The sequence below is a fragment of the Cuculus canorus genome, chromosome 2, assembly GCF_017976375.1.
Source record: "Cuculus canorus isolate bCucCan1 chromosome 2, bCucCan1.pri, whole genome shotgun sequence".
Classification (NCBI taxonomy): Eukaryota; Metazoa; Chordata; class Aves; order Cuculiformes; family Cuculidae; genus Cuculus; species Cuculus canorus.
Window position 1 is genome coordinate 144,399,278 of NC_071402.1, and position 23,246 is coordinate 144,422,523.

The 23,246-nt window shown below is 44.7% G+C and overlaps 1 protein-coding gene across 4 annotated transcripts in view; it reads left to right on the forward strand.

Moving 5' to 3' along the window:
- JCAD (junctional cadherin 5 associated) overlaps positions 1-23,246 on the forward strand; it is a 28,962-nt gene that overhangs the window by 424 nt on the left and 5,292 nt on the right. Inside the window, exons 2-4 of one of the 4 annotated variants that reach the window (XM_054058539.1) lie at positions 12,444-12,809; positions 14,907-15,255; positions 19,253-22,884. In XM_054058539.1, coding sequence (XP_053914514.1) covers positions 19,374-22,884 — 3,511 coding nt within the window. In that variant the 5' untranslated portion in view covers positions 12,444-12,809; positions 14,907-15,255; positions 19,253-19,373. Of the gene's footprint in view, positions 1-12,443; positions 12,810-14,735; positions 14,753-14,906; positions 15,256-19,252; positions 22,885-23,246 lie in introns of those variants that run through there. The other 3 variants (XM_054058538.1, XM_054058537.1, XM_054058536.1) reach the window with 3 other exon arrangements.

Genomic DNA, 23,246 nt, shown 5'->3' on the forward strand with positions numbered 1-23,246 from the left:
CGCTGTTATGTCATTTCATAATTGCCTCGGAATTACAGATTATGGCCTTGGTCTGATGCTGGATCTGAGCCAAAGGACTCTTGCATCTGTTAAGGGATTTTTTTTTTCTGCCTTTTTTTTTTTTTTTTTTTGTTGAGAGTTGAGAATAATGGCTTTTTTTGTGGTATGGACCCTACGTGTTAAGTTACTGCATCTCGTGTCTTCGAGTGCAAATACGACGTAACTGTTCCGAGTGGTCAGTCTGATCCACACGGCCGAGACATTAAATCTTGGCTAATGACAATGAGAATTATGTCCTCTCAAAAAGTATTCGGCTGCACTTCTTTGCAGAAGCTGAAGCACTTTCTCTTTGTTACTTTAAAAGTTCTGATTCTGCCCAGAAACAGTGCTGCTGTTTGTGGGTAACAGACGCATGGAAAATGGCAATCTTTAGTCTTCAAACTAAAGAATATCAGATTAATGACAGAGGATGGCTTTGCAGTTCAGAGATGCAGCCACTGCGAAAGCCTCAATTTGTGCCAGTGCTTAGTTTGTAATCACAGAGGCTAGATCTGCCCTGCCTTGCTGTGCTCTTGCAGTTCTGTCACTCACCGTGGTACTGCTTGGAGGAAAAAAATGTCCTGCCAGCTGTTCCCTTTGCCAAGGATGCTGAGGGCAGCAGCAGCCCAGAGGAGTTCAAGGCAGGTTGCTGCTACCTGGTAGAGAAGCTGGGCAGGGCTGTCCGCTCAAGGCAGGCTGCTCTCCTAAGCTGTGCCACCGGGGCGTGTTGTAATACCAACTAGAATACCCATTTAGTTTGTTGTTTTGAAGGCTGGGTCCACTCCTGCATCCTCCCTTCCTATGGTGACGTTCAGGAATTCTCCATGCTGCAACATGTACTCACCAGCGTCTGGAAAAGACAGATCTTTCAGGGTCTGCTGAGCTGTGTGTATCAAGTGGCATATTACAGTACTATATTGTTCTTTAGATGCATAATTTCACTGGCCTTTTATGACCTAAAAAGCACACAGAAAATAAACAAGGGCATATTGTTCAATAGGAAGGATGCAGAAAATTCTTCTGCCTTAGCTGTTAGTTAGGGAATGATTACTTTTAAGTGTTTCTCCTGATTGTCAGAGAAATGACACGGCACGTGTGAGTGTTGTTTCTGCCAAGCAGACTTTATTTGGAAGGTGAGGCATTTCTGAACTTCTCGGTCACCTTGGAACTAGTTACGAGTGCATAGCAAAGTCCTGCCCAAATCTTCTCATTAATTTGGCCAGAGGCCATCCTAATTAACCTTGAGGGAGTTCAGGGGTGGGAGAGCTTGGTATGAAACAATTGTTCTCTTGTAATTTGCTGTTCACAATGTGTTGACCAAGCCACAAGCTGCATCTCGAAAATCCTCTGGGTCTCTTGCTGAAGCCATTAAACCAGTTTATTTGTTTTTTTTAACAGATGTTGTTTTCCACTTCTTGAGTGGAAAGGGTTATCTCATTTTCTGCAACCTTCTCATTGTGCTTTGTTTCAAGAGCCGGTGGACTTGGGCTTGCTGGGAAAGCTTACTCACCAGTTCCAGCAATGAAGGAAGGGGCTGGTCAGCCTTTCAGTGGTCTTGATGTGAAATTAAGGTCCCTAGTATGTGAACTGATAGCATCTTTTCACATCTACCTAGAGATAACCCGCAGTTCTTCTGGTATAGGCAGTGCCTGCAGAGAACAAAAATCAGCAGCAGCCTCTTTGTCACCCAATTGTATTACAGTTAGGATAGTAATAGAATTTGTCAGCCATAACTTGGACCGTCTCAAATGGTGGGGCAAGGGGAGGGGGTTGAAATCTAAGCTAGTGAAAAAAAAATTGTTAAAGGCTGAGTTCTGCTTTTTGAAAGTGCAGAGTATGTGATGACCAGGGCAAAATTAACAGCCATTTCTGAAATTTTAGGATAGTCCCTCTTCCCCTGTCACGATAATGGCTGCTCACCATGTTGGTCCAGGGGGCTTGTCAGGGCTTATGAGCTGGACCACCTTTCACCAGCCTGGGTTTGTGGTGTGGGTAGGCAGACCTGCCCAGCATGCACAGTGCTTCAGCAGTGTAGCAGGGCTTGCACGTAGGCTTCTTGAGCATCCGTCTTATTTTCTTCTACACCAATGCATACAAATGCTATTTTGGCATTTATTTTCTGGTAGTGTGAGGGGTCAGTGGGAAATCCTGCTGAGACTACAAGGCAGGACACACAGACGCAAGAAAGATCAAAGGCATCTATAATACAGGAAGAAGCAGAGGGTCAATCCAGAAGAGAGGGCATTTGATTATACATACAAGGGTAATATAAAAGGGATAATAACACAAGAGAGGATGGTAATGTCTGAAAGCGGGTAAACAAACAGATGCGTGAGGCTATGCTGAGAACTGATTTACTCCATCAGACACAATCCTTATCTCTTTGAAAGAGGAGAAGACCACACCAACCTTGGAGCGCCTCTGCTCCCAGCCACGTTTGTGAGCGGGAGAAAGTGTTTGTTTACAGATCTCTCCTCCGTGACTCCTGGCGTGATGGGACGGCCTGCCCTGCTGTGATTAGTAGGATGCTAATGTGTGTAATCCTTTTGATCACAGAGCCCAGGCTCTATACATCATGTCACTGTCACCTCAAAGAAGTTCAACTATGTGATGGATCCCTTATTAAAAATCTCTACTCTGAAAACTTTAATACAGTTATTACTGAGACAGAGAGCTTTTTTGTTGAAAAGGTGTAAGCAATAATAATGATCCATGTAGTCCTAGCATGGGAGTAGCTTACTAGCTCTTGCCCATAGGTCTTTTAGGTGGGATGACTAGTTCATAACGTCTTGATTTTAAGATGTGAGAAAAAAATTTGTGATTCCATGTGCTTTGTTCCATGAGAGCACATTGCTCTGTACGGAAGTGTCATAAACAGCATGGAAACATTTGTCTGAGTCACAAAATATATCCTCTTCTGCAATTCCTGTTTGAGAGGGAAAGAGTTGGCTAATTAGACTTTGTTTAATAAATCTACTAGTTTGTTCTCGTGTTGTGACAAACAAAAGCTGTCATTTGAGGAAATACACCATATGCTGCCAATTGGTCTAAGGTCTGGTTATATCTGGAGCACAGGGTAGCAGTGAGTACTTTTTAACAATTGCTCCTTCTCCAAAAAAAATCTGGACCGATTTCAGTGCTCTGTCATCGGTGGAAGCAAGCTGTTGACATTTTGAAAACCAGCTAATATGAGCAGTGGTATCTGTGCATGCTTGGATGTTTCTGCTCTCCCTGTATGCATTTACTTCTGTTTGGATGCTTATGAGCCTCAGCGAATCAGTGCTCAGTCAGGTCTGGATTGGTCCATGGCAAATTTAAAAATCAACCTTATTTCAGATACAAGCTCCTTTCCATCCATCGTCAAACACATATTTCAGCATTGTGTGAACCTAGGACTCAAATACTCATGTTACTTAAAAAATATAATCTAGCTCTCAGCCATTTTTTCTTGGCAAGTCTGAGAAGGCAAACTTTGAAATACAACTTGAAACCTAACAAGCAGGGCTGGCAACCCCTGGAGAGCAGCCATCACTCATTAAGGTCTCCCCCAGGAGGTGCTCTGCGCTCTCTTTCATGCCACAGTGGGTTTGCTGATGCATCTGTACTGGTGAGATACAAGACAGGAGTATCTACCTCCTTAGAGTTAAATAAACTCTTTAACACTCGCTCGCCTTCTCCTTCCCACTTCCTATTTTTTATTGGAGACACATATCATTAATTTATTCTCTGGCACAGTTCCTCTATGAGTTCAGTGAGGACTTTTTGCTCAAAGAATGCAAAGAGGATGTGAGCTGTAATTTTCAATGTCTGCGAAGCTCTGTGTTAGAGAAAAAATGTGAACCCTCCTGCCCACAGGTAATGAGGGTTAAACACAAAAATTCACAGATTTCTTTTAAATTTCTGTGAGATCAACAGAAGACACATGCAGGTCTAGGAAGATCCATGAAGCCGACATAAAATTGTTTTTTCTTCCAGCAATGACTTTGGCACATCTTATTTGGTGCAGTCAGCAGAGATGATTACGTATTTAGCATTGGTAGCTTTGAAGCCCTTGGTGCTGGCCGCAACAGGAACTTTTTTGAAGTTTTATCTTGTGTGTGTCCATGCTTTGGTACGAGTCCTCTGGCCAGCACCGTGTTCTTCTACCTCCACTCGGATCATATACTGCCTGTGTGGGATCCTTCCATATGAGCATGTCTGTTGTGTCTTAGTCTCCCTATCCCTCCCATCTGTGGAAGAGCGGCAAAGATCCTCTTCTTGCTGAGTGCTGCTTGCTGCCTTGCCAGGCTTTCCTGCCCTTGGCACCCCCTCACTCTTCCCTGCAGAGCAGAGGATGTCAGGACAAGGGGGTACAAGGTAGGTCATTGGTGGCATTTTGTGATAAAGAGTTTATTTTACTTTGGACAGTGGGGAAGCCACAAGGCCAGGTGGCTATTTATAAGACTGGGAAACTTGCACAGAAGGGGTTTGATTTTACTGGAGAGAAGATCACAGAATCATAGAATCACTAGGTTGAAAAAGACCTCTTGGATCATCGAGTCCAACCATTCCTGTCTGCCACTAAACTATGTCCTTGAGTACTTCAGACTGGTAAATGAAGTCTTGCGTACAATGTATTACCTTGGGAAGTTGTGCTTACAGTGCCACTTCTTTGTACTTCCCTGGAGGACTTCAGCTTCTAAAACTCAGTGCACTGATCCTCCTCAGCATTGTGTGGCTCACCGTGGAGGTTTGTATGGGCATACAAAGCCCAAGACCCAGCCCCTTAGGAGAGAGCAGAGGCCAGCAAACTATAACTGAAGATTCAAGATGGGAAATACTTAATACATGAAGTCTGGAAACTACAGATGTGAGGTATACTGACAAAAGAATACATTTGGGGGGAGAAGAAGAAGAGGAATGTAAAAATGTTTTGTTTCCATCCCAAATCCCTTGGTTATGAGGCAGGATCTGCTTCATCTGCACTGTTCCTGATAGAGTTTAACTTAGCCAATTCTTGACAACCTCTGTTATTGAAGATTCAGAGCCTCCCTGTGTAACCAGTCATTAACTATCATCATGGCTAGGAGTTCCTCCAGATATCTAACCTAAATCTTTCTTGCTTGCATGCTAAGCCAGTCCCTTCAGTTTTCCACATCCCCAGGGAGCAGGACAAGATTATCACTGCCTTTTAGCAGCCTGACATATTTGAAACTTGTTACCATTTCTCATTCTCTCACCCTCCTCCCTCCTTCCTTTTCTTTCAACTAAACAAGTCCACTTCTTGTACCCTCTTCTCAAGGGGTCACACTTCCTATACTTAATTCTTGTGAGCAAGTGGCAGGGAGCAGCATTTTGCTTGAGGTAGGGTCCAAAACTGGATGTAGGGCTGAGTGGAGTAAAGAGCCTGACATGTGATGCTTCTTTTGGTGTATCTCCAAGCATATTCTCCTGTGTGCACCAAGTCCTGTAGTACTCTTGATGTCTTCTTTCTTTTGGCTCTAGTCCCCAAGAGTCTTTTGCCATACCCCTCCATTTTGCACCTTTGCATTGCATCCTTCAACATAGCGCTTTACACCTGTCTGTTGAATCTCCAGTCATTCATTTCAGACTGAGTCTATGATTTATTAAAATTTTATTCTAATTGTAATCCCTGAAAATGCTTGCAGCACTCCCTACAGATTTGAATTGTAATCTTTATTCTAATTTACAAGTCATTAATGGAAATACTGAATATAGCAAGACCCTAGGCACAGACCTTATGTGCCTTTTCAGGCTGACATTGAATTTGCTACCTATTCCATTAGTACAGATTCAAAACATTTGTATACCCACCTAGAGTAAACTGCCTAAATTGTATTCACCTGGTTTGCATATAAGACTAATCCATGCATCCATCAAAAGCTTTCCTCGTTCCATTGTGCAACTGCTCCTGTTTTTTCCTCTCTAGTAACTATGCTCCCAACTCCGTCAAAGAAAAAAATTAAATTGATTAGACTTAATTTGTTCGTGACAAGTCCATGTTTTCTGTTTTCTCATGACTTTATCATGTGGGAGTGGATGCAGCTGCAGTGTGGGGCAGGAAGCAGGGAGCTGGAAAAGCCGCTGCTCTTCCTGGATCACATACTCACTCCCTCCTGCTCTGCGATAAATTGACACCTGTTGGAAGTATTTACAAGTGCGTTAAATAATAATTTATCTGAGTCGATATGAAAGCCAGACTGTTTGGTCTATGATACCTCAGAGCTGTCTCCTTCCCCCTTTGTTTGAAGTTAGTTAATATGTTTGCCCTTCACCTATCCTTTGAGAATTTCTAGGAGGTATTTACTCACAGCTGGTGGCTGCACTGCTAGCTCTCTGCTCCTTCCTTACTCCTTGCCTATGCTTGATTAAGTCCTGCCGAGCTGAATGAATCCAACTTACATTAATATTCTCTAAACTCCTTTTCCCATGTTCTAGACTATCTTTGTATTATATAGCTATTACTTGATCACGGTGAACATTATTGTTAAAGGCTCTTCAAGGACATGAATTTTATTTTTCCTGATGGATTGTGTGTCTGCGAGCCAGTGAATGTGGTGGTGGTTGTTTCTACAGTGGAGGGTAGAAGGACGGTATGCTGAGGCAGCTGCATGCACAGCAGGCTGCCATTTACAGTCCCATCTGACCTTATTGTCCTCCAAAAAAGATGAAATGATCAAGGTAAAAGCCTCATTTAATGTGTTTATTTTTGATAAGCTGTCTGAAATACACACATGCAAAACCAGAGTGAGAAAACAGGAGCAATTACAATGGCCAAAGACTTAGATATTCTCCTGGGATGTAGCTCAGAGTTATATTTAGACTGAGCAAGTAGTACCATTTAGTATTAAAACTTCTACTACAAGAACCTGTTTTCCATTGCTGTAGTCTGTCAGGCTTTTATCACTTGATCTGAGACTTTCAGGTTGTGTCTATCTCTCAGGCTAAATTTATTTTAATACCATCAGCTAAACCAATTCAACTACTTCCAAGGAAAAATAGAGGGGAGGAGGGAATGAATGTTGTTTTGCCTACATTAAAAAGGGCAAAGAAAAGAAATCCTCTAGCTGTTTGATTGAGAGCTGCAGTGCCATCATGTTCAGGAAGAGGATCTATGATGACAAGGCTCAGAGATGTCTGCGCGTGTTCTCACCAGACTCGTCTCAGTTTCTAGTCTCTCCATTTTCCAAGGATTTTTTCCTCTCATCCATCAGCACCTCACAGTCTTTGATGCTGAACAAACCACCTGTGACCCAGTCCTGCACAAGGATGGAGCTCATGCCCTAACTGCCCCAAGAGCTGTTCACGCAGAGCACGTCTGAGTAGTCCTGGCACAGTGCACCTGCCCAGGGCTGCGGTGGTGGAGCTGGACTGTCCCCTTAATGACAGCTGCTACTTTTTCCAGGTACAGGTGAGATGGGGTCTCGGACCTGGGAGTGGAGAGCAGGCACAGAGGTGCTTCTGCTGGAAACATAGATGAGGTAGAGGCTGGTTATCAGAAAGGAAGGAAGAATGTTGGAGTGAGGGATGCAAACAGAGGACTGTCAGGGAGAAGCTGTAAGGGCTGGAGGAGGGCAAGGTGGGCTGGCTAGCACAGTGGTAGGCTGTGTAGGGAGAGCAGCCAGATTGGTGGGAACAAGGAGATAGGAAGGCAGGGAGGGGTTGTTTGGAGGTGATGGGAAGGACAGGTGGCTCTGACCAGCTAGGAAGTGGAAAACGAAGGCACCGGAGTCCATGGTGTTGAGGAGCTGGCAGAGGTGGGGAGGGAGATGGGGATTGCCTGGACAAAGGCATTGATGCTGAATTAGATGGGCAGAAGGACAGATGAGAGCAAGGCAGATAAATGACTGCAACTGATTTTTGGCTCATCCCATGTCTCTGTTGTGTGGGCACCAGACTTGTGACACTTGGCTTGACCTGCAGAGGCACTAGATTCTTGCAACATTTGCTTTGAATGTACCTAGTTCAGTCTTAAGGTTAAACGCTTTGAAAAATCAGGTTGTAGGCGCTTTAGACTGGGTGCCTAGAATGGAGAAGGTTGTTTTCACTTCAATCTATCAGCATAAATACTTAATTCAGGCACATGTCTGATATGAAATGGGAATAATGTCACCCAGACATGAGTGAAGATAAGCTAGTTTAATGTGTGGCTTATCTGAATTACATGCTTTGTAATTCATATGCCTGCTAATAACTATGTCTTCAGAACAGTATTTGGATAGCTGCTGTAGATAAAGCCTAGGAAGACTACCTACACCTACCTAGCTGGCACATCAAATGAGACAGGAGTCCTGCAGACTTCAGTAGCCTGAAGTCATGTAATTACAGACTGCGGCAACTTGTGTCCATGCAGCGTGCCTTGATTTTGGCAATTCATGATGTTTGTGTGTTTCATTTTGCAGAATCATATTCCTTTGATATTTTCTTTTCTATAAAGTTGTACAAAATCACTTACAAAAAGGTTATAAATAGTTCTGCAGAGGTGGGTAGGGCAAATCATGCACAAGAATGAGTTTCATGGGTTGTATTCCGACAGTTAAAGGGTGCCACCTTTCACTTTAAAAGTAGCAGAGGGCAGGAGAGATGTAACAGAGGGTAGCCAGGGCCAAATGCTCTGTCATTACTGATCTTCCACACGATATGTGGGTGCTGTGCCAGGATGCTCTCTGGAACCAGGGCTAACCAAAGGAGCACACTGAAGGGCTGCTCTCATTGCCATACAGACAGGATGTGGCTGCACACAAGCTGTTTTCAGAGCATTGAGGTAAGAGCTGCTTCTGCCATTGCTACAAGTATTGGCATTCATCGTCGCTGGTACTGGTCATCCTATAGGTGGTGGTGGTACCCCCCATAATAATAAGACTTTATAACCCCTGGCACTGAAGAAAACCCAACAAATCAAGGCAGACCATCAACAGAAATCAGGATGTTTCCTCCAGTAAGAATGGGCTCCAGAAGCAGCTCAGAAGAAACTCCAGCACCAGATTTCTTCAGGGTGTTTTTCAGAAGTGCTTTGGGCTTTTCTCAGGGCCAGTTGTGAGATCTCTGCTCTGAGACAGACCACCCTAGGCCAACATGCTCTGATGACGTTTCCATCTGGTGGTCCTATTGTGTCCCACTTGCTGATGCTGCAGGCCGCCATTGTGTCTGCATACACTGAGGCTGATGCCGCTTTCTGCCAGTCGGCCTGTGCTTGTTTCTTTGCATCTGAGAGTGCTGCTGAGAAGATTCCAGAGAAAAGCTTGGCCCCACGTTTCCAGTGTAATGTGGAGTTTTACCAGCTGACAGGGACAAGTCGGAAACACTGGCGAGATAGCAGGCATCCTCAGGAAGCAAATCCTATCAGAAAGCACTGATGTCATTGGCAAACAAAACAAATGAGTGCTGGAAAAACAAACTGTTTTCCAGCATTGTTGATCTTCCCTCAGATTGGAAGCTCTGCACAGCCTTTACTCTTTGGCCCAGTCTGACAGATTATTTACAAGACAGTGCTGCAGCAATGGTTTTGTTACTCCTGCCAATACAATTCCTTTGATTTTATTTTTTGAATTTATTTATCTAAGGGAGGGTGGGAAGAGCATCCCAGCACCGCAGCCAGGTTTGGAAAGCTGGCCAGCGTCCTTGTAGACATTAGGTGCTGACATACTTGATATCCTGCAGGCTTTGCTCAGGCAGGGCCTCTGTCTCCTCTGCCTCCGGCCAGGTCTGATGCAGGGGAGCAGTACCTCCCTGTGACTTCTGCACAGCCCCTCGAGACATGTGTCCTGACAGCATCCCAGCTAGTAGCCACTGGCCATCCCTGCTACCATCTCCTGGGGCATGGAGAATTTATCCTGGTGCGTCTGCAGAGAGCAGATCAGGGGTCTTAGTGCTGAGGGTACCGCAGCAGGCAGAGGGGTGCGGGCCACTCTGCCTTTTTTGTTCCTATTCCTGATCTGCAGTGGGCACAGTGATAGTGTCCTGCTCCCAACTGGGCGTTTCCACTACCTGTAGTGCTACAGGGTTTTTCCTTCCACATGTGGTAAATTTGCAGAACAGAGGGAGATGGTCACACCAGTTCCTCACAGTGCATTTTCACCCTGTTGCTCTTTAACACCAGTGCCAAAAATAGGATCATAGTAGTCCTCATGGGCTGGAGGTTTCTTGCCCACTCACCTTTGCCTGTCTGATGGCACGATGCTGCAGCGAGTAGCAGAGAGGGGGTTAAGCTGTACCCCAAGCCAGCCTGACAATAGCAGCAGGAAAAGCCATTTCTTCCTTGCACCTGTGAGTGCTGTGATGGCTTTTCTGCTGCTTGTAGTAGTCACATTGGCTCTTTCTCTTGTTAGAAGCGTTAGCAGCCAGCTGTTTCCTTTGTACCTGGCTCCTTGCACAGTCCGGGGTGGTGGGTGGATAGAAAATCAGCCTTTTAGGTCAGCATTCAAAAATAAGCCACAAAGCCTTCCCTTGCTTCCAAGAGGGAAGAGTCTTGCTCCTCCCTGCTTTCTGCCTGGTTGTACTTAACTGCTGGCTCACTTACTTGGAATTTGGAGTCCTGTTTCTAGCAAAGGATACTTTATTTCTCTGTTTTTAGAGGGTGTGTAGTGTTACATGTGTGAAGAAGGCAGGGATTAATTAAGCTGTAGAGACAAAACCGGTTTAGGTGCTCCAGCGGGCTCTCAGGTTGAAAAGCACTTCTGCAGCGTTCCAGGGTACCAGTTAAATTGTGGCTCTGCATAAAACATGTTCATGTTTTTTCACACTGTCCTCGGGCAAATGCTGTGGCTGCTGTGGGCAGTGCAGGGCAGAGGCAGCTGGTGGGTCCCTATGTGCCCAGGAACCACACACCAGACTGGCCCAGCATGGCTGGTCATACCGGCTCCACAGTCTGCAGAGCATCCAGGAGACAGGGTGGGAGCAGAATATGCATGGAGTGCTGGATAGACACAAAGTGGCCATTAATACATGGAATGCTGCACTACAGAAATTGGTTTACATGCTAAGCCAACACATACAACTCCTGCATATACATAGCCTGGGAGATTTTGTTCTAATACATGTGCAGCAGCCATCTCAGTAGTTACTCTATCTAAAGTAAATTATTATAAACAGCAGTGAACAGGGTTTGCCCTTTCTTGTTGCCCAAGAAAAGCCCAGTGTAGAAAATGCACTTGCTCTTTATGGTCTTTGCAGAGATGATTTCCTTTTGAGCAGCTGCCAGTGCTGGGCTCCTGTCCCTCAGGAAGACCAGCTACTACTAAGGACACACAGTACTCACCAGGCATGTTAAATGAACTCTTCATGCAGGGAAAAATCATCTCGAGTGTTTTATGTTTTACATAATGAATCTATTTCTGTGTGGTTTACTTCTTCTTTATCCACCTTTTTTTTTTTTTTCCCCCATCTTTCTTCTAGTAACAGTTTAAGCAAGGAGGAATATACCAGAATGGGTTTGTCACTGTCTACAACCTACAGAATAGATCATTACCTTCCACTCATTTTAAAACTCTGGAAGAATGGGTATTCCGTAATTGCCATAACAAGCTGCAAGAGTGGTGTAGACAATAGAGATTGTTTCCAGCCAACTAATTCAGTTTGCTGAATCTTTGCTGTAGTCAGTGCAGAATTGAGGGCTGTCACTGGGAAGAAAAATCTTGCCTGTCCTTTGCTTGGAAATCTTATGGGACACAATAGACACGGGCATCTCAGGTTGTTTCAAGGTCATTTTATGGAGTGGAAGTGTGCTATGAAAATCAACCATACTTAAAATCTTAAATTTTGTATTATTCCAGGTGAAGATTACTGATTTGCAGCAGGCCAACAGGCCAAAAAGAAAGTAGTCTGTAAAAAGGACTGTTCAGCTGGGGTATTGCATGACATTACCTGTGTTTCTCATGTGGCTTGCACAATTCATTTTATGTTCTCATGCATATTTTGTCCTTGTTCATGTGAACATTTTTTTCTTACTTGGAATATGCAGAGCTGTAGGGAGAGGCATATTGCCCTCCTCCTACAGCAACTTAAAACGTAATACAGAACACATCTCTCCATGATTGGGAAAAATTGTTTTTTTGAGGAAATGCCTGACTCAAATTGTGGGCTTGCCTCCGATGCAAAGATTTTTTGAGATCACACTTAGTGAAATCTGAAAGCTTGCAGTCACCAGTGAATTCTTCAGTGGAATAAACTGAGTCAGCAGCAGCACGGCATCTGCTGCTTGGCTGAGTTGCATGGAGGTGTATTCTCTGGGGGAAGGTCGGCACATGATTCATCAGTGTCTGCATGCACTTTGTTTCATCTGTTTTATTGTAAGGATGGAAGGATGGAAGCCAGGAGATGAGACTCTCAGCTTCAGCAAACCTAACAGCTGATCAAAGATACTTTTCCTTGTTTAAAGAAGCCTTCTGTTTGTTTTTGTTTTCTAGTGATGGGTCCTGCTGGAAAGAGCATTCTGATGGCACACAGCTTGTGAGTGGAACCAGCACAAATATGTTCAGTGTTGAGGACCTCCTGATTTCTCATGGATAACAATTGTCAAAAAATCCACCTGTTTTCATCTGAGAACAGATATGATGGATATCGGCGTGAAATCACAGGAACAGACTTGCTCAGAGAACGCTGAATGGGTTTGAGGCAGAATCGAGAAGGTGGAGCTCATAGCAAGGAAACCTCTGGTGAAAACCAGCTCGAGCAGCACTGAAAGCAGCGCATGGTAGCCAAGGGAGGCAAGCGGGTCCTGGTTACCACCATGACCTTCAGGGTTTGTCCACTTTTCATACTTCAAAAGGGGGGTAAGTTTCAGCATCATGCCATGGCTTTGCTTTCTCTTTCTTTTGGTCCTGACAGATAACTAAGCATGAATCTAACCCTTGACACCATCTTCCTGTGATCCTTTCCTGCTCCCATACTTGTGATCATTTCCATGCGCTGGAAATCTACATAAAGCAGTGGCTCATCCATACACCTTCTGCTAGAGTGAGGTCTTTGAGAATACTGAGTTGTTGGGAAGTGGCCAGGTGCAGGAAAATTTCATTTACTACTATGGTCTGTATCAGAAAAGCTTAGTCCAAGTACAGTAAAAAAAGGTGCAAAACTTCTACCTTTTCTTCAGTTTTAAAAACCCGGAACCCATCTTCTTCTGCCACATACATGCTTTGGCTGGGTTTTCCTTAGATTCAGTTTTGTGCAGCTCTCAGTGGGTGTTCCTACATACACTGAGGACTTTCCTTGGTTTTTTAAGGCCACTCTCATGGAGTAAACATGAGAAGGTTCCTGTATGTTTCTTTTTAAAACAGCTCAAACCCAGTGGAAGCTGTTGCCGTCACTCCATAGAATGTGCTCGTACAACCGTGGCTTGCTTACTGCAGAGTACGTGCGTGCTGGGGCAGGGGCAGGCTGGGCAGGAAGAGCTATGTGTACACACCACCACTCGGCCATTGTTCTACGGCTATTTGAGTGCTGCAGATGAAGAAAGGAAAGGGGCTAGAGCAGAACTGGAAGCCAGCCCAAGAATGACGATAGTTTATGAGGAAAAGCCCCTTCCTCCTGCGGAATGGGCTTGAAACTGAAAGCAGGGCGAAATACAGCTGTGTTGGGAGGTTGTCCTCTTACGAAGACCTTCAGTAACACGTGGCAAAGGCATGTGTCTCTGACTAATAGGCTCATCTGCTCTTTCCCTTCATATCTGTTCCCCTTGTAAGCCTGCCTGCCTGGAGCAGGAATGGCTCCTGGCTGCCAGCTAGGATAATGGGTAGAAAGAGATGTAAACCAGTCCTATGACAGCAGGTCTCAGATGTGGTGAAGGTCCCCAGATGGAGCTATACCTTCTCGAGATGGAAGGAGAGGACACAGGTTTAAAGGTAATAAGAAGAATCCTTCATGGTGTGTTCTGGGTGAATTAAACGGGGCAACTGTAAAGTAAGAAAAAAATATTGAAAAAGAATGAAAGAGAAAAAGGTTTTGAAGCAGAGGGAGAGAGTGTGCAAGTATGTCAAAGAGGGCGATGCTTGGCTGAGTTCATAGCATGGAATAAAACCGATGTGAAGATATGGCTGTGGAAGGCTGGAAGCGATGGCTGTGCTGCTTCTCCCAGGCTCTGTAAGGCAGAGCCTGTGTTGGTGCACAGCAGCATGGAAGGGCTCCTGCTTTCAGCCTCCCACCTCTCCTGCTGCATCACCCATATGCCCCGTATCTCAGACATGGCAGAGGTATCTAACTGCTAGTGTAGGCTAAATACAAAATAATGCTCTATGACGGTTTAAATGTCTCTTTCTAACATCTCAAAATGAAATGAAAGAGGTGAAACCTGTCAGTCTACAGGATAGTTAAATATTAAGTCTTCATTTTTAAAAGTGGCTTTTCTCCATGAAATAGGGAATGCAGCCCTCAAAGTGGCTTTGTCACACTTTCACAAAAGTAGAAATCTTTTCTTACTATTATTGTTACAGCAAACTGGTTCCCAGTGAGCCTATTAGGAACTATTACAAGGCACTAGCACCTATGAACAAGGAAAAACCTTTGTATCAGCTGTCCCTTTGTTGCCATCCCTGGGGTGTACAGAGTACCTCTGGTGCAGAGAGTGATGCTGCCGCTGTCCTCTGGTTACAGAAGAAGAGGAGGGAGCTCTCTGGGCCAGATCCAGGAAAGCTGTCTGTAGCACCTGCGTTATGGTTGCTGAGCTCCAGGTTGACAGACCTCTCCAGGCCCACTCCCCTGCCCTGGTGAAGTAGCCAAGGTGTGGGGCTGCCATGCAAGTGTCAGCTGTTTTAAAACTGAAGAGAAGATTTTTGTGATTGCTTGTTTTGAGTCTTTTTGGCCTGCTATGAATGGGCCATAGTGAACTCCACCAGGGATTTTGGTCTTACTGTCTCTTTTCTGGAGCATTGCAGGAAACGGATTCCTGGCGCTCAGGCTGGGACAGAACTGCACACTGCAGAGACCTGGAGACTCTTTGGGCCTGAAGAGGGGGCAACCACCCAGAAAAGTCATGCATGAAAACACTCCTCTTTGGAGACTGCAGGCTTCCTGCAACCATCTCCTGGCACTGCCCTCCCAATGTGAAACAGGGGCAGGAGAAGACAAGAGAAGCAGCGTCCCAACTACCTTGCTATGGACCTTGACCAGCTCCATAGCAAGTTGGAGCATGACCCAGAGTCCTCAGATTAGGAATTAACTATACCACACTCATGCTCAGACCGCTGATGTAGAAGAATTAATCACTCTCCAAACACCACACAAGTGAGTGATATTGCCCACCTCATTGCTGCCTTCGCAGACAAGTTTGCAGAGCTCAGGGTGTTCCATGACAGCAGGGGATGATGCTGTTGTCTCCATTCACTGGGCCTGTTCTGATGATCAGTCTTTGCTGAGGAGGAGGAGAGAAGCTTCATAGCAACTGTATGTGGGCACATTGCACTGCCTACTACTTGCAAAGGGGGAACGATACCCTGGCAGTGTGGAGAAGTGATGTTTTGCTCCATCCCATTGTTCTTCAGGCAAAGCCTGCGGGAGCAGATGGTGGGAGTGCTGTCCTGGCTGTCCTTGCTTAACTGAGCATTAGGAGGCCACCCAGTAAAGGTTTGGAAGAGGAAACAAGGCAAAGAAAATGGGAAAGCTGACCCTATAGGTAAAGATGAGAGGGTTCACAGAAGAATTCCTTCCTGCTTTTCTTCTGAGTGAAGAGAAAAGGCACTTGGCTTAGCCGTTTGTGTGGGAGGAACTGTGTTGATAGCTAGCAAATGTGGAGATAGATGGCATCATTAATGAGATTACCTGCTGGAAAAATTAGATAAGTGTACTGGTGTTTCCCAGTGTTGAGGCTTGGAAGAGATAATGTGAGGATAGGATCACAAAACAGAACAGAAGCTGCCAGTGTCCAGAACAGCCCTCTGAAAAATTTCCCCGTTTGCTGCCAGATTCTGGAAATTTCCTAACAGTGCCTCCTTGTTGGACACAAAGTCTGTCCCAGTGCCTGCAGCTTGCTCACCTTAAACTTTGGTGTGCATAACACAGAAAGACAGCCAGAAAACAGGGAACAGGAGCTCCCATGGTATTGCTAGATAGCCCTGCAATGGCCTCATTGTTCAAGGTTTTGACTTCATGGCCTGTGCTGTGCACGTTCACTTCTAGCCCTGTTCTGTGGCTCAGCGCAAGGTCCTGTTGGTCCAGCATTGCCCTGGGGATGCTGGGCACCTTCAACCCATTGCTCTGAGAGTGGCAGTTCAGTGAAATGCAGTGGTCTGGCTGGTGCAGGGTGGACTGATGGCCTCATTTCTTGCAAATTCATAGAAAGCTAGCAATAGTTTATCTCAGCTGTGAAGCGTTTGCAAGCTGTTGTATCCAGGTGTGCATTTCTTCATGTGTCAGTACTGGCACGTTATGGAGACAGAATTGTGTAGTGGCGTGGTCAGAGAATAGCGGCTGCTAAGAGGGACTGTGTAGTCCCTTCATTGATGATGTATCATGGATGCAAAGACTTCAGTATGACTGGTTTTCACCATGTAGAGATGTAGCATTGCTGAGGCTGTCGTGAAGCATTTTGAACTTGGGGTGGCTCTTGTATGCTTCCTTTCCCACCACTTCACTTGACTGCAAAACCCAAAAGTTTCATATACCGTGGAAGGAGGTACTCTGTGCTGCAGCTGTGGCTGCAAGCAGTGTGGTTGTGCTGTGCTGCCTGCTCCCTGCCTCCCTACCTGCCTGCCTTGCCTGCTGTGTGCAGGAGCTGCTCTCTGTCCTTGGGAGCAAAAGAATCTTCGGACTGGAGCTAAGTTGAAGGGTCTTTGGGGGGATGGTGGTGCAGTGCAGTGCCATCCTCTCCAGAGGTTTATGGGGCCCACGGGCTAGGTAGTCTGTGTAACCATCTCTAGCACCTGAGCCAGGAGTTGGAGAGACTGCTGTTGTCCACCTTGTGAATAGATCACAGAAAAGGTCATGTTTACAATACTCTAAATAGCTCCTTTTAAATGTCTTTTCTGCACTTGCATTGCAATGGTGACATAGTACAGATTACATGGTGGTTTGTGTCACGTTCTGAAGTTCATTACTGAAGCCTAGTTCTTAATATTTTAATCTTCAAAAGTAAGTGTAATTTTTTAAAAAACTTTTAATAAATGGAAGAAGATTCTTTATGTAACTGAACTTGTCCTAACTTAGGGCTAATTTACTTTTATGAATGTCTGAGCTTGGGTTTTGTTTGTTTTTAGAAAAACAAGCTAAGCAAAACTCTTCTGATTTGGTGGTTTCCACGGAAAAAGTCGAGTAATGCTTCCTTCCCTATTCCTGATTTCCTATTAAATCCTTTAAAAAGCCAACCTGTTCCATTCCTGTGCTGCTGGTTGCAATTGTTGCAAATCTCAGTATTATTGTCTACCATACCTCCTTCCCCTAATGTTTTTTATATTTGGGTTGATAAGAATTTGGGTTTACTCTGGTTTGGTTTTTTTTTTAATGGTGAATTAAGTTTTGTGACAATTTCTCTGGAAATTTAAAGATCATGATTTTTAGATGTGTTTCTAAAAGAAATGCTACCACTGAAGCAGGAATCATTTTAGGGAAGTCTGATGGCCTGCTTTGAGCAAGATGTCAAACTTAATAATCATAATAGTCTCTTCTGATCTTGGAGTCTGTATGACTCTGTATTTCCTACAGTTTCTGTAGACTCTTTTATGATGATGGGTAACATCGAACAGAAACAGCAGTCTGTCCATTTTCTCCTCACTGTTACTAGATCCTATTTCTTACCTCGTTTTGTAAACACAGATACAAGTGGTGTCATAGCAGCATGCAGATAAGATGGAAAGGTAGATTTGATAATCTGGAAGAAGGCAGTGTATTTCCAATATAGGAAGTGTCCTGTTATATCTCACTGATTAATGAAGATGTCTTATTACATCCTGTGGTTCAGGAATCGAACTGTACTTTGCGCTTCAGAGGCAGAACATTTTGTTCAGATGTTAAGTCTTAGTTCAGTTGAATTAATATGAACAAGATGGTCCTTATCCCAGTTTGATTTTTAAACTATTATAGTCATAGGATGAAGTTAATATACATAAAATAAAATTACTGTGGATTTGGACTGTTGAATTTTCATTCCAGATTTTGAATTGTATTATGTTTTCCCCAACTACTATTTAAATAGATCATTGTTTTTAGTAAAAAAGAGCCAGATGATACTGTTTATATATATACCTTGGGGTAGAGGGAAGAGAAAGAAATTCTTGGGTTCTATCTACATACTTGTCCTATTTCTGTCAATTTTGATTTTTCTTTTCAGTCTTATGCTGGTGGCAGTCACACAGTATAAAGGCAGGTATATTGTTGGACACCTTAGGTACAAGACTAGTGAAACATGGTTCAAGTAGAAGATTACCTATTTATATAGAAGGGCACCAGTTTTGATCTGTAGCAATATAGGAAACAGTTTACACTCTGTTCAGAACACATAAAGAATTTATTCTATTTATGTAAATCTGTGTTCTGAATTTCTAATCCACAATAAAATGTCTAATGTCTTTCATATTTCAGTAATAGATTACTGGAGTTAAGCCCTCTTCTATTTAAGAGTTTTATACCTCTTTCGAGCTATTTTGGCTTTTAATATTGGTCCCATTGTTATAAGAACTATGCCGATATATCACCATTGTTGTGGCACGTATGATTTCATCCTAAGCACTTTGAAAAAATTAATTCCCTTGGAAAGGTGAAGAAGAATCAATGTTGTAAATGACATGTTAGTTTCAGCTTTTATTCTAGGATGCAAATCATGTTTCTTATAAAGTATATATTATGAAATAGCGCTCTACCTGTTCTCTTTACCTCTGCTTTTTAGCTTTAGATTTCTATTAAGCATGCATACCACAATAGTCCCCTTGATGTCTGTAGATTCTGATGTAGTAGAATGCAGAACTAAGTTCAACACAATCATTTCTGGTTTTCTGGTGTCCATCAAGGAGGGCTGTGCATGCTTTCACAGCACGTAACTGTGCACTTGTTTCTCTTTCTAACAGCTTTGTGTAGCTAACAACATACCAGACCAGCATCAATCCCTTCCTTTACTCATGTTAATGACTGACTTTTAAATCCTCTCATTAAAATCATGAAGTCATCTGATTGCATATAGATTACGCAAACCCCATTGGCATAACTCAACATTTGACCTCCTAATGGCCTTACCCAGAAAGGAAAGAAAGGGCATCTCTGCAAACTGCCTGTGACACTCCGTTTCTTTTTTCAGGGTTTATGACAGACCTCAAATAGCATGGTCTTCCCAGCCCAAGACTGATAAAGACCTTGCCTACTGGAGAAGACGAGGACAGGACTTTAGCGTGCTCCTGAGCTGTTCCCAGAAAGGCAGCATGGAAATGAAAGGCCTGGCTGCAGCTCCAGGGGTACCTCGGCACCCCAAGGAGAGTCAGCTGAAGGTGGCGACAGGCGCAGGGTATGTCAGAAGAAGCGGCTTGCAGGAGAGCTGCAAAATGCCCAGTGATTGCAAATGGCAAAGTCTGGGAATGGAAAGCTGGAACCAGCCAAAAAAGGTAGGGAGGCAAATGTCTGACGGTGACAGGGAGAAGCTGCTTCAAGAGCTTTATTCCCTGACCCTGGGAGACAACTTACTGAGCACACACAACAAGGGGAAATCGCAGTCATTGCCAAGGGTCCTTTCACCGGAGAGCATGAGGTGTGTGGAAATGCCCTCCCTGATCAACAGTAACAACTCACTCAATGTAACTAAAACCCCCTGCTACCCTCCAACCCGACTGAGTGTGGAACAAGCCAAGCATCCCGAAACAGGAGGCAGTTTCCTTCCCTTGGTGAAACCTAAGTATGGAAGACCTCTGAAGCCTCCATCCTATGAACTGCAGCGGCAGACGAGAGCACCTGCAGAAACTCTGGGTTTCAAGGACCACTACCAGAAAGATGAATCCATCTCGTACTTAGCCAAAGTTAATGAGCCAAGGCAAGATCCTTGCATTCAAGACTCTGGTTTGGAGCCCCCAGTCTATGTACCTCCTCCTTCTTACAAATCCCCACCTCATAAAAACGTGACCCCACATCCCCTCAGTGAAGTGCCTAACACCAACACATATGCCAGCAGTGATCAGCAGGTTGTCTCGTGCAAACGACCAGCCGTGAATACTTCTGAAGGGGGGAGTGACCCTTGCAAAGACAACCATCTTCCTCATGGGAAACCAAGCCATGCAAGGTGCCCTGCTGACTACCTGCGTTCTGTTCAGTATATTCCCTTTGATGATCCTCGGATACGACATATCAAAATTGCACCACCAGAAGGTCTGCAGGACAACACTAAATACACTGAAAATGCATGTAGTCCCAGTTCTGGTGCTTTGTGGGAGGGAGATCTTGAAGTACAGTACAACAGTGCCTTTTTGCATGCATCAAACTTGTCCAATTCTGCAAAGGGAGAAAGAACTTCCGACAGCTCAACCCATAGCAACAGATGGTTGGCACCATCCATCCAAGATCAGGAAAATTGTGCCTTGCTGGACCAAAGAGACAGTTGTAGCACAACTAATCACAGCCCCCATAACGAAGCCAGTGCGGAGTACACAAAAGGCAAACTTGCTGTAAGAAATTCACATATGGACAGCACCTGTGAGACTGTTACAAAAGTGAAAAAGTTTGAACCTGGAACTGGGATGCAGAGCAAAAAGAGTTCAAAGAAAAAAATGAATGAAACTATATTTTGTTTGGTCTCTATCCCAGTTAAATCAGAATCCAATCTGCCAGATACAGATAGGAACAACAACATAACCCAGAGCCCTGATAAGAATGGGTTTGATAACAATGGGGCTTTGCAAGAACAAAGTCTCTTAAGTATGTCTTCAACGGACTTGGAGTTACAAGCGCTTACAGGAAGCATGACCAATAAAAATGAGTTACAAAAACAAGAGCAGTGGAGACCAGAAGAGTTCAAACAAATGAATGACCTCAGATTTATTCCGCCTGCAAAACACAGAGAGCTCAAATACTCTGGCTCTTGGCCAGGTGATCAGTACAAAGACCAGCAGACACAGACCAGTTTTACCGAAGAACCTAAAAGCCCACAATTTTTTCATGGTACAGAGCCTGGGCAGCCCAGAAGTAACAACCTACTGTCTCCAAAGCTCATTGGATGTACAACATCCACGACAGGGTCAAAACAGACAGGGTTCCCTTCCGATGAGAGAAGCTGCAGACAAAGTGCTTACGGCATGAAGGGTCAGATGTACCTCAGCCAGTCTAGCAACAGTGCATTTTCCAGGACTGCCACCTCAGTCCATCAGCCCCCGTCCCCAAAAACCCACCAGAGCCAGCCCGTGCCTGCCCAGGAGAGAGAAAATGGGTTTCTTTACAAAGGAGATGTAGTTAAGGGTGAAGCAAGCACTCCGTGCAACAGTAAAGAGCTGTTTGGGCAGTTCCTGTTGAAGCCTGTAAGTCGCCGTCCCTGGGATGCAATAAGTGAGCTAGAAAGTTTTAACAAGGAGTTGCAAGGGCAGGAGGAGAGTACAAGTAGTGAAGAAGATTTGGAAAGTGCTTCTTTGCAGGCAGGTGCCCTTACACAGAGGAGGGCATCCAGAAATGAGAAGTCGAACCAGGAGCCAAAACACAATGGGAAGTCAGAAGTGGTTATGCCAGAGGTGCCTGTATTTAAGTCAAGGAGAGTTAAAAGTAAGTCTGAAAGTTGGAGTTCAGGGGCAGAGCATGGTGGTGAGCTGGGCTGTGTTGGTTCTCAAGGCTCTTCACAGCCAGGAGGGAGCAGTGAAGGAGTCAGGCCAGCAGATGGAAGTCTGATAACAGAAATGAGGATGGGGGAAGCTAAGAACAGAACAAGCAAGCAGCCAGTTCCTGTGGACCCTCTCAAGAGAATTTTGTCCAGTAGCCCAAGCAGTTCATGCCACAGTAATCCTTTTAATAATCCTGTCTTACAGGAGATGAGTGAAGACCAAAATTACCTGGACTTTGTTAAACTGAGCAAAGGTGCAACTCCCACAAATGATAAAGTGTTAGAGAGAGGCTCAGTAGTATGCTTGTCACTAACAAAGAGGAACCAAGGGCGTTCGGAGCCAGATTTGAGGTCAGTGGGGCTGGAGGTAACCCCAGGACCTGGTGCTAACAATTCTGATCACATTTCAAATACAAATGCTGTGGAAATCCCTGTGAATGAGTCATTGCAGGCAAGAGCTGCAAGAATTTTAGGTATAGATATAGCAGTAGAGTCTCTCCTTCCAGAAGACCATGTTGGGCCCCACTCAGGCACTAGCCCTGCAAATGGTGCCCAGGTATTTGAGTCACCGGTGGGGAATACAGTAAGTGACAAAGAAGGTAAAAAAGGTGGTTCTTTTGAAGGCAGACGAAAGTGTGGCTGGACAGAGAGTGCTCTCTTTGTTGGAGCAGGAGGACAATCTTTGTACCCTGATGAATGCCAGACCACTCATCAGGAAGCCAACGCTAAACCACAGGTAGCTGAGCAAGCTCCTGAACAACCCATGAGTCCCAGCCAAGGAGAGGAACAAAACTTGGTTTGCAAGTCAGCTGTGTATCAGCATTCGGAAAAGAGAGTGAGAAGCACCTCAAAAGTGATAGAGACACTCCAAGGCAAGCTCACTTCTCCACCAAGCCGGACTGTCATGGATCGCTTAGTGCGAATGAAAGAAGTTGACTCCGTGTCCCGTATGAGACGTCTGAGCATTAAGAGCATAGACTCGGGAGAGGAGGTAGATGAGGAGAAGCTGTCAAGGGTACAAGAGGAGAGAGGAAGCAAACTGGCAAGCTCAGGGTCTGTTTCCAAGCGTGTTGTCTCTCTCAGTGAAAATGGATATTTAGGTGAAATGGACAAGAAAAAGATGGACAGAGAGTTTTCTTTAGGTAAGTCACTATTATGGGAGATCGAAGTGGGTACTGTTTCCTTATGTAATGGGCATGATCGGGATCGGTTTGCTTGTGCCCACATAATGCTGCTCAAATAGTAACACACTGCAGGTGGTACTACCCCCGTCTGGTTGCCACCCCCTTTGCTCTCCCTGCAGAAGAGATGACATAAGTGTTCACTGATCCCATTTTAGGAGAAGTTAATGTAAAACTCACTTGTGATACTGAAACTCATTCACAGAGACTGGAAGAGCTCCCTGAGGTCTTATTTCTAATTGTTTCAGGGAATGACCAGCTTCAAGCAGCGGAGTTCAAAGATGTTCACTCTAGTGCCAGTGTTTGTGAACTCGTGGTGATTT